The sequence below is a fragment of the Triticum urartu genome, unplaced genomic scaffold (genome assembly GCF_003073215.2).
Source record: "Triticum urartu cultivar G1812 unplaced genomic scaffold, Tu2.1 TuUngrouped_contig_4320, whole genome shotgun sequence".
Lineage (NCBI taxonomy): Eukaryota > Viridiplantae > Streptophyta > Magnoliopsida > Poales > Poaceae > Triticum > Triticum urartu.
Genome location: NW_024114900.1, coordinates 5,269 through 16,026, shown reverse-complemented (window position 1 = coordinate 16,026; position 10,758 = coordinate 5,269). Strand labels below are relative to the sequence as shown.

Here is a 10,758-nt window from a genome sequence, read left to right as displayed (position 1 = left end):
GATTTTTATTAGCTGTCGCATTGATTGTAAGCATGAGCAGATGGAAGATTAGGTTAGTGCGAAGCTTACCTTAAACCCTACCGACGCCATTGAAATGAGGCGTGCATCGAGGGAACCGTGGAGATTGGCGGGGAAGCGACGTCGCGCCATCCGGCCTCCTATTGCGGTGGGAGAACGAATACTCATGTGGTTATGGCTGGCTTTGCACCCTCACGAACGGCACGTCGTACTCGATCGATTTGTTATCCTCTGGGTGCTCGACCTTTGACCTGTACGCCCACCACCTCCACCTGACTTTCGCCTCGGGCGAATCTGTCTGCTCCATCGCCCAGAGGGGATACTCGATGAACTCAAAGGACTGCGGCGTGACTGCCGCCGAGGAGTACATCACCGCCCTCACCGTCGCCGTTTTGCTCTTTCGCATACATTGCCACATGGCCCTCATCGTCCTCTAAATATCCCACTCATTGTCAAACCAAGTAAGGATCTCCTTCAACTTGGCTAACTTTGCCTGGTCGGCGCCGGCGATCTGCCTGATTCGCTGCTCCATCCTCTCCATAGATGTCCTTCTGAGTGGTCCAGTGCTAGCTTTGGAAGATGGGTGGAGAGACGGTGGTCTGGCAATAGAGAAGAGGGAGAGGCGAGACGGTGGTTTTGGAATGGAGATGATGGAGAGGAGAGGGTGGTTTTGAAATGGAGAAGAGGGAGAGGTGAGACAGTGGTTTTGGAATGGAGATGATGGAGAGGAGAGGTTTCCCTGCCTTTCGGTCGCTGTCAGGTGGGCCCCACGCTTGATGGGACTCATGTGTCAGTGTCTCAATGGCAGGATGGGCTATGTCAGGGGATCCTTGTCCGAGGAGAGAGGAGGTGGTTTTGCAATGGGGAAGAGGGAGAGGTGAGCCGGTGGTGTTGGAAGGAGATGATGGAGAGGAGAGGAGGTGGTTTTGCAATGGAGAAGAGGGAGAGGAGCGTGCGGGAGCGATTTAGGTTTGGACGAGAGGGCCGGCGCGCTGTGACTAGATCAAAATCAAAATCAATTTACCCTTCAATTAAGAAAGCGACCCCACATTAACTAGTCTCCCTTTTATTCTGGGTCATAATTGACCATGATTTTCACAAATAAAATATATGTTATACGTTGCAAAAATAATATAATTTGAAAGTACATTCAGATACGAACCAAACGATACAATTTTGGTGACATGCATTCACATTTTGCTTGTCAAATACAGTATGTGGTCAAACTTTGACCCAAAATACGCAAAACAAAAAATACTTCCAAGACCAGCGCCGCTCCTCTCCTCTTAAACCACCGCCACTCCTCTCCTGTTTCAATCTAAATCCTGCGCCGCTCCTCTCCTCTTCCATTTCAAAACCACCGCCCCTCCTCTCCTGTTCTAATCCAAAACCAGCGTCGCTCCTCTCCCGTTCTAATCCAAAACTAGCGCTGCCCCTCTCCTCTTCCATTCAAAACCCACTGCCGGCGAGTGAAGGTGCTGTGGAGAAGTAGATCGATGGAGGAGTACAACCGATACATGAGGATCGCAGACGGCGACCCTGTGAAGCTAGTCTTGGTTTGACAACAACCACCAACTAGCGGCGACGGCGACATCCATGGCCAAATATCTGCAACAGAGCGAAAAGGCGGCGATACTCCCAAAGGGAGTCACGCGGGAGTACATAGAGCTGCTCCTCTGGGCCATGGAGCAAACAGATTCACCGAATCCGATCGTGAGGGAGCGGTGGTGAGAGGATCGATCCCAGATGGAGCATCCACCAGATATTGAAGGATCGAGCATCTACAGGGTGCCGTTTGTGAGGGTGTCGTGCCAGAGCGAGCCGGTGGAGTGTTCGTCGACCGAACCGAGCTGCAAGAGGAGAAAAGCAGTTGGACCGACGATGCTTCGCCGCCATCCTCTCCCTCATCGTTCACATCGTCTCATGAGGCGGCTGTCTACCGCCGAGGAATAGGAGGGGACTACCCCCTAGCCCAATAGTCGGGCAGGTTGTGAATTGTCAAGAGGAGCTTAGTGTTGTCAGTATTTGCAGGTTGTGAATTAGGTTTTGTGTTGTGTATTTTGAGAGTACTTTCAAATATGAATGTCATTTGAATTTCAGATTTGCAGTATTGAGCATATAAAGTATTTTATGAATTCGGCAAAGCATTTATATTAACACTGCCTTTTCAAACAAGGTTAACATCATGTTGAAGTTTTATTCATGGTCGAAAATGGAATTACCAGCTAGTTAACATCATGCTGATCAACATTTATGCATAGCACATCTTCGTATGATGCACAGTCAAAAAGATATGCTATTTTCAAAATGCCCACACAATGTCGAGTGTGTGAAAAATAGATAAAACAAGGGACGAAGTTTTGGCAAGTGTTGAACATGGTGTGCGTAGATGACAATGGGAACCCACATGTCAATAATGGTAGAGGCAAAAAATTGGAGATATTTTCACTACATCAACTGGAATCGAACCCGGGCGGAACAGCTGTCGGGTAGTGTCACGTGGCCACTGGGCTAGTTCAGTACTTCCGTTACAAATAAGGCATTGCCTTCGGTGGTCCGATCACCTCCTGCGCCTTCGTGCGCTTGTCGCGGTGCCATTGTCTAATGTTATGAACATGTTGAACAAACGAGAGGAATATGGAAAGGACTATACGTGAAGAGGCGGACAGTCGGGACCCACTAGGTCTATGACCGTACGCAAGCAAGTGCCTCATCGAAAAAAAACTTCATCCTAATGCTATACTGACGTTGGGGCCCACGGGTTTGTCAACATAGTTACATTTTTTAGGTGCTTCAACGTAGGAGATAAATTCACAACGAAGTTGTGGAGCTGGTGGGTAGTATCATTTATTATCACTCGGGCAGCAAGTATCCGTTGGGTTTTGGGCTGCCCCATCTAGGCTTTCTTTTTTAACATGCGCAGCCCACGACATGCCGGTTTGTATTTTTTGTAGGGCCGTCATGTATCGACCGGCCTATGGACCTCCCATCCGAGGTTTTTTTCCTGAAACATAGGCAGCCCAATTTATGTTTTTTTTGAAGAAAACGCAGAGGTCTGTTCTATTTTTTTATATAAGAATAGGAACGACTGGTCCAACTTTTGTTTCCCTTCTAACTATATTATATACTAGTTGACCCATTGCGCCAAATGGTGCAGAGACCTGCTACAGACATGTTGTCGATGAAAATAGTTTCATGCTGCAAGAACCTTCAACTAAATCATACTATTTTTTAAACATGTTTATTATGTTGTTAAATAATAGTCTGGAAAAAGGGAAACTTTGCATAATATGAATATCTCAGTTTGAAAATATGGACACTATGATGAGAGAGTAAAGTTGGCATGGTTGTATTTTGTAGCAAGTTTGGAAACATGGTTAGCATGATGAGAAACCTGGCCATGCATATTTTTCCTAAAAAAAAGAGGGAAAAAGATAAGAAACCTAAGAAAAAAACATGTCTTTGGCCCGTGAGGATATTAGGATAGCCCATATGTTATTTAGCCCAACCCACGTAGAGGATGCCTGTGGCCCGTGAGGAGCTGAATAAGAAGCGGCAGGGGATAGAGCGAGCGAAGATTGTCTATCCCCTTCCTTTCTTTCTCGGTTCGTCAGCTGGGTAACAAATGGCGGGTAACAAATGGCGCAGAGACCCACTGAATCCATGTTCAGCATGGAAAGAAATTCCATGTTTTAGTTGTTTTAGTAGCGAGCAAGCATATATGATAACAAATTTAACCCCCTTAATAAAAATAGAGACTTGTCATCTACAATGAGATATACCTACACATTTTAATTTGGTAGTAGAGTCCCATTTCAAAACCATGTCATGTTGAAAAAATGAGTATTTTTCAATAAACTCCCGTTGCGCCAAATTGCGAACACACCATACGTGCTTTGGAAATATTCCATTTATCAGTGTTGAGCAAGCACATATGGTTACTATTCTAACCACTATATAAACAAAATGAACGGGGGCTTGTATAAGGGTAACCAAAGTTCAAAAGAAAAAGTGTTATAGTGTTGTTTTCCCGATGATTTGGGTCTTGGAACACCTGAATACGCAAGCACAGTATTGCAAGTAAGAAAATGTGAAACATTGCTAATAACTTGCGTCATATACATGATAGTTTTAGGCCATACAAACAGTGGGAAAAAGAAAAGCAGTCTATATGTGATGAAGCAAGCCTAAGTCAAATAGGTAATGCCCATACAACCAAATTCATTACAATGGATGGATCTCAGTCCTAAAACTGGAAAGTAAATATGCATAACAGAAGTGAATCGTAGAACGTGATTTATACAACTTCATGAATATACTTAATATCCTCGCAGCACCATATCCATATTACTTGAGGAAGTAAATAATCAAAAGACAATCACACATGAGTTGTAGGGTTTTATCGTTTCCACTTTACAATCCGAACAAAACTATATAGTTGGTCTGCAAGTAATTACATGACACGACAATGGATTCGACAAATGTCCATCTTTTATGGCATAAACACATATATATTGATTACAGTGAGTAATGAGAAGTGATGGTAGCTCACTCTATAACATCGTCCACGCCAGGAAAATATGGTAAAGCAGTCAGATCCCACGACAAATATGATATGAAAATCTTGGAAAGAGAACTATCTAGAGAACAAACTTACATGTAAAGATGTGTTATGGCCTATGAAAATGGAATAGTGTTATGTCACACTATTTGGCTATTGCTATAGAAAAGCTGCTGCAACAATAAAAATAAAAACTAAAAAATTGTGCTTATGCGCAGTATAATGCCTGGTCATCAATATTTTGCATCAAATCTCAGCAAATGCTCTAAGTACATATATCAGGAACTTCTTCTAATACTCTAGTAACATAATCTAAATTAGCCGATGTGGAATCCTGCAGAACTAATCGGCCGACATAAAGTCGGTGAAATCAATAACATAACATAACAATAATTAAATGCTTAGTTTTACTTAAAGGTATTTTATTTACATATCTATAAAGCCATCGGCGCCTGACATTATCAAATTATAATAATCAGTTTGCCACACTACACATTTATTTAACTTGTAATAAAACTTCAACAAACATATCAACTAATGGTAACTGGTGTATGCCACGCAGAGAAAATTGCACTCTGGTAGAGCAACCACATGCTAGAAGCTGACAAAAGTATTACAGATTGACAATAAATAATAGATAGCTCCATCAGTACCCACCGTTGTTGGGACTATCAAATTAAAATTCCATATCTATCAGAAAACTGACAAAGCTTGAGGGCCTCTTAAATACGAAGAAACGGCATGTGCAGAGGGGCCATACATACTGATTAAGAAAAGTCACTTTTTAGCAACCAGACTCCCTTCATTCAACGAAGGAGAGGTGGGGGCATGGTCATGGGATTTGGGATCTGGAGCAGTAGGGCTGAAAATAGAGAAACCATACACATCATAACGATGATGTACTTCAACAGCCATGCATAGAGCAACACATCCTCGGCACCCTTCTCTTTGCCACCGCCAAACAGGAGCCGGTGGTGAGGCGCCAGCCGGCCGGCGTCACCTCTCTGATGCAGCAGACACAGCTTCATATTATGGATTTTAAGTTCATCATACTTTGTTTGGAAAAACATTAGAATTTCATCAAAGGAAACCGTTTAAACTTAACTGTATTTGCTAGTCTTGAATTAAATTATCTCTGTGGGATTGACAGAAATCTGTCACCATTGAAACCAATGTATGGCTGCAAATGTTAATATCCTAGAATCTGCACTGCATCCAGTAAGTTTCTCAATGGTATATATTTTGGAAAACTGAAACGACATGTGCATATTAGGTGAAACTTGCAGGATTATGTGCTAATTATATCTATTTTCCATGACCTGTAGTGTTATGATTCCTTTTTGGTAGATCAATAACGGTTATCCAGTAGCACTAATACAGAAGAAAGGTTTAAACGAACAATGGTCGAGCAAAGCAACACGGGGAGGTGATTGCTTACATATAAAACACGGGGAGGTGCTTGCTTGCTTCACCTCACCTGAATTTTTAAAAGGTTTTTCTATTATTATTGTGTTGACACTATGACAGCATGTTTACGCCAGGATAAAATCTTGTCAAAATTATCTGTCTAGTTCAAACAGGATATCAAGTTCAATAATATGACAACGATAGTTTATCATCTGCTATTATTATGCTATATGACATGAAGTGTACACGTTTAACTGGGCAAAATAGAACATACACGGGATCGGCAAAATTTTGCCCAGAGCCTTCCTACTCGTCCTAGGCACCTCCCTGCCTCTCTCCCCCTTAATCAGGCTAATAAAAATATAGACCCAAGTTGTATATGAATCATCCTAATCAACAGCAACATGATTTACATCGTCCCTGTAAGAATTTTATAGCTTGCAAAGCAGCCTGTTCATAGGCGGACAGTGCCCCCGTACCGCCAGTTGCCCAGAAGAACATCCTATCTGGCGGCAGGGAATCACTGCTTTGGCTCCACTCCAACAAGCACAACCCCATCGTCAATAATCTCACACACGCATGAAAGAGCGGGCAAACAAAACTGCGCCACCAGGGTCTAAAAAATTGGGATCACAAAAGACACAGCAAGGCACATCCTAGCACAGGAAGCAGTATAAATGAAATAAGCAGCATAAGAAACCGAAACAAACAAATAAAGCATGCACGCAACACCCGGTCAGGTAGCAGAATAAAATAGTAAGTAATATAGAGAAACAAAAAGAAAGAAAATGGAGGCACAGGACACAAACCTTGACAGCAAGTCAGGGGATCGGCGAGCTGACAGATGGGTAAACGACAAAGCAAGTGAAGGCAACGACAACTGGACCTGCAAAACAGAAGGAAGCAGGGACCCACGTGACGATAGTGTAAAGCTATCTATCGCTAGAACTACATTTAAGTAAGATCATGAAACTAAAATCTGCTATGCCATTACCTACACAGCCTTTGTATATGTTATTAGATTAACATGTATGGAGACAACAGAATATACCAGGGGATAATTAAGTAACACCAGGAAAACTATTACCAAGGTAATGGGGTTCATAACATACCTGAATGGTGCTATGGGCAAAAATCCATTGTCTACTTCTCTTGAAGCTAACATCTACCCTTTGCCAAGGAATTCTATTCAGGCTTTTGAGCGTTACTTCTGAAATAGGGGACATATTAATTCAGTTAGAAAAAATATCGTCTTAATCATCCAGGAGAAATGGAAGTATGGAACAGTATTGGATATAATACAAAAAACACTAAATAACAACAAAATTGTAGCTCCAATGCAAACATGAACCAGCGTAAAGACTTCGTCATTAGAAACTTGGCATATATGGTTTCTGCTAGTTTATCAAGTCCTTGGACAATAAACATCACATCATCATGGAAAGCCTGGTACTACTATAACTCCAATTCAGTATCTTACCTTCCATTTCACTTGTAGTTTTTGCCTGATAAATCATTTCATCCGAAAAATCAACATCCCGAGCCTTTGGTTTTTCCACATATACAACATGTGGATATCTTACATCATCCACAAAATCTCCTTTCTGATGCCAGAGGATTTTGAAACATAATAACCCTGTTACAAACCAGATATGGGCTGATAATAAATAGATCATTACCTTGGTAAGCTCGTGTTGACGGCGTATTGAAGATGTCTTCCAGCCAACAATGACTGAACTTTTACTCAAGGCCATAAAATAAAGTGCTTTAAATTCAGAATTGGTAAATAGATAGCCAATATGTTTATATTGATCTGCTGAGTAAAAATATTCATGGCACAAGGATACAATCGCCACAAACATTTGAGTAAGCAACATAGCGCTTGAAAGAACGAACAACTGATCTGCACGTAGAAACACAGTATAAGATGCTCTGTTTGACACTATTTGATAGTGATAATAGCTGGAATTTGAGCGTGGTGACATCATGTACTTTCATATACCACACGACCGATAACAATACCTTGAGTTAAAGCAATAATTTTTCACACATACACACTTGCATTTTCCTCTGCTCCTCTGATATCTTCTGTCAGTGCACCTTGGGTCTCCATGAACCACCAACTTCATCTATAAAAGTATTGCATAGACGTAACCATATTAGTCGATCAGACATGGTAAGAAATAAACAATACAATATTCTTGATACCGATTTAGCTATGCAAAGAATGACCAGAAATTGCAACGAGGTAAGTTCCTAAAGAAGATGCACATCAAAGAGATAAGAGAACTTACATGGGTATCAAAATAATATGATCTCTGTACAAATATATGCCTGTTGTCTTTAAACAGATCCTTTGAAGAAATTTACTGTGAGTAAAAATCTCCAACAATAATTATAGAATCATGTAAACTTTTGTTTAGTTGTATGTAATCATATAACTGAAACTGTAGAACATACTGCCCTCCTCTAAGCAGCCCACCTTGAGCATTTTTACAAACAGCTAGTGCTTAGATCTACAGCCTCAAAGGCAAAACGTGAGAGAGAGAAAATGAGTGCGGGAGAGAGAGAGATGGTTGGGGGCTCACATATGGCATGCCAGGAAAAATTCTTTTCAAAACAAGCCCATAGGAAGTATAATCAAGCATCTTCAGCTACAAAAGTTTCTTTCAGCAGGCTTTTCCATGTTGATATATCTGGATGGTCCGAGTTTCAAAAGATTTTCTTAGAGACGTTAGGTAAATCTGGCTATAATGGCCCTCCAGATCGTAGGAATGATCCTGCAAAATTCCTATGTATGCTTGCCTATGTCTCAGTTTCACATGAATTTATACATACCTTCTAGCTCAATTTTTGTGCCTTTTTTTGGAATGCCTATGCATTTATGACCTATATGGCTTTTCTCTTATAATCTGAAGAGTCCTCTAAATTATTTAAGGTTGCCTCTTTCCAGAAATGAAATAAAAATGTAAATTTAGTAAGCATGTGGATAAGAATAAAATGAAACTTCCTATCTGCATTAAAACTTCAAGCTCCATACTAAAAAATTAACAGGTCACAACAAATCACTGGAAAGTAGCATTTCATATTAGCTCTTTACTTAGGTTATTTTTCCCACCCCTCTCAGTTTGCACTTCCTTATTGATTATTGTTGAATCCATTCTATAACAAAAAAAGAGTCACTCAAGGTAAAATGTGAACTTTGATCCAAAACTATAAGAACAAGGAAAATGCCTTTTTACCTGTGTTTCTTACGATGGTTTCCCTTTACATATGTGATGTTGTAGTCAGCTAGCCGCAGATGAAGCATCAAGAAGACAAGTCATGATCAAATATTGCTTCCAGATGGAATTTCCTCAAACAAGTTATGCACGTGTTGTACTTTCCTGTTGGAAATATGAACAACAACAAACATGTCATCACTGTAATGAAATTGAAGGACGTCTATGAATTGGACATTCAAACTTCATATGGGCATTACTAACTAATCTTCCTCCATATATCTGCAAGTATCCGTGTAGAAAAAAAACATCTCCAAGTTACGCTGATCTGATTCAAGCTCCATACAAATCCTAAACAAAATCAAATCAGGGGGTACCTGGCGCTTGAATTGATCTGGACATGGCGGCACCATTTGTGGAGAGAAGCACTTGGGGAGGTCAATGGCGAGCAAGGCCGTGGCGGTAGTGATGACGCAGGACAAAGGCGCAGGGAGAGGAGAGGCCAGCACCACTGCATTCCCTGCTTGGGAGCCAGATGCCGCACGCTCCCAGCCACCCCATCGGGCCCTGTGGTCCTCCACTCTGCTCTAGCAGCGGCGGGATCAGGCCCTGTGCGACTGTGCTCATCCGGCGACCCCCATCTCCTGCCTTTGCACCCCCCTCGTCCACTTCCCTCCTCTACGCCTAGGCTCCTCCCACCGCTGCTGCCGTCTCTATCAGCGAGTAGGTGGAAGAGGAAGACGAGGTTGAGGCACCCTGTCCAGATCCTGGCCCTGAAGATTAAACACGAACAAAAAAGTAAATCAACGGAAAGGAAATGGGAGGAGTAGATCCACGGAAGGAGGTCGGGCGGCTCACGGGGCACCATCTAGGGTCGTCTCCGCCACCGCCTCTACGAGGCTCCCCACCGGCCGACGACCAGGTCGTCGCGTCACCCCTCTTTTCCTCGGCTAGCTCATGAGACGAGGAGGGGCTTGGGACGGACCAGGAAGGGGGAGGAGGACAGATGCAGGAGGGCACGGCTAGGGTTCGTGGGGTGGCGGCTGAGAGAAGGGAGGACCGGAGGCGGGAGAGGTGCGGGCGGGCGGCTGTGGGGATTGGGGGGCCAATGGGCTTTCCAGGAGGCTGCACCAATCAGACCTTCACGCCGACGAACCCAGCCAATATATGACGACCCCACCGACAAAGTGGCCCACCGATCATATATATGGGAATGAGATAACGTGGTGAAACATGTAGTGAATATCCAACGGTGGAGAAGAGGCGTGGTGGGAATTTTATCTCGATCTGACGGTCAGCGAAGGAACCCATCGAGGGAGCATCCTCCAAGCGAAGCCTTTGTATTGTTTTAAATATTTAAGTTATTTTATATGTTATTATATATTATTGTTATTGTCATCATATATTTAATAGATACAAACATATGTAAGAAAATAATATCCCATATTTTATTAACTTATAAAAATAATTTCTTATTAATAAAATACTGGATTTTTGGCAACGAAAATCCTGATGATTGTGTACAAAAGCTTGGTAAGATTTAAGGACCAA

At 42.3% G+C, this 10,758-nt stretch overlaps 1 protein-coding gene across 11 annotated transcripts; it reads right to left on the bottom strand.

Moving 5' to 3' along the window:
* Positions 1 to 4,188: 4,188 nt before the first annotated feature.
* Positions 4,189 to 10,353, bottom strand: LOC125527656. Of its 11 annotated transcripts, none has more exons than XM_048692172.1 (10): positions 10,066 to 10,352; positions 9,585 to 9,980; positions 9,229 to 9,372; positions 8,009 to 8,115; positions 7,834 to 7,889; positions 7,467 to 7,718; positions 7,099 to 7,196; positions 6,796 to 6,872; positions 4,676 to 4,695; positions 4,189 to 4,571 (listed from the first exon to the last, which is right to left on the bottom strand). In XM_048692172.1, the coding sequence occupies exons 4-9, from the start codon at positions 8,113 to 8,115 to the stop codon at positions 4,689 to 4,691; spliced, it is 597 nt and encodes a 198-aa protein (XP_048548129.1). In that variant the 5' UTR covers positions 9,229 to 9,372; positions 9,585 to 9,980; positions 10,066 to 10,352; the 3' UTR covers positions 4,189 to 4,571; positions 4,676 to 4,688. The 11 variants fall into 11 exon arrangements, 10 of the variants coding, with proteins under 10 accessions (XP_048548129.1, XP_048548130.1, XP_048548126.1 ...); XM_048692169.1 differs by lacking the exons at positions 4,189 to 4,571; positions 4,676 to 4,695 and adding exons at positions 5,719 to 5,788; positions 8,281 to 8,340; XM_048692175.1 differs by lacking the exons at positions 4,189 to 4,571; positions 4,676 to 4,695 and adding an exon at positions 5,719 to 5,788 and having other exon boundaries at positions 7,467 to 7,590; positions 7,666 to 7,718.
* Positions 10,354 to 10,758: the final 405 nt, after the last annotated feature.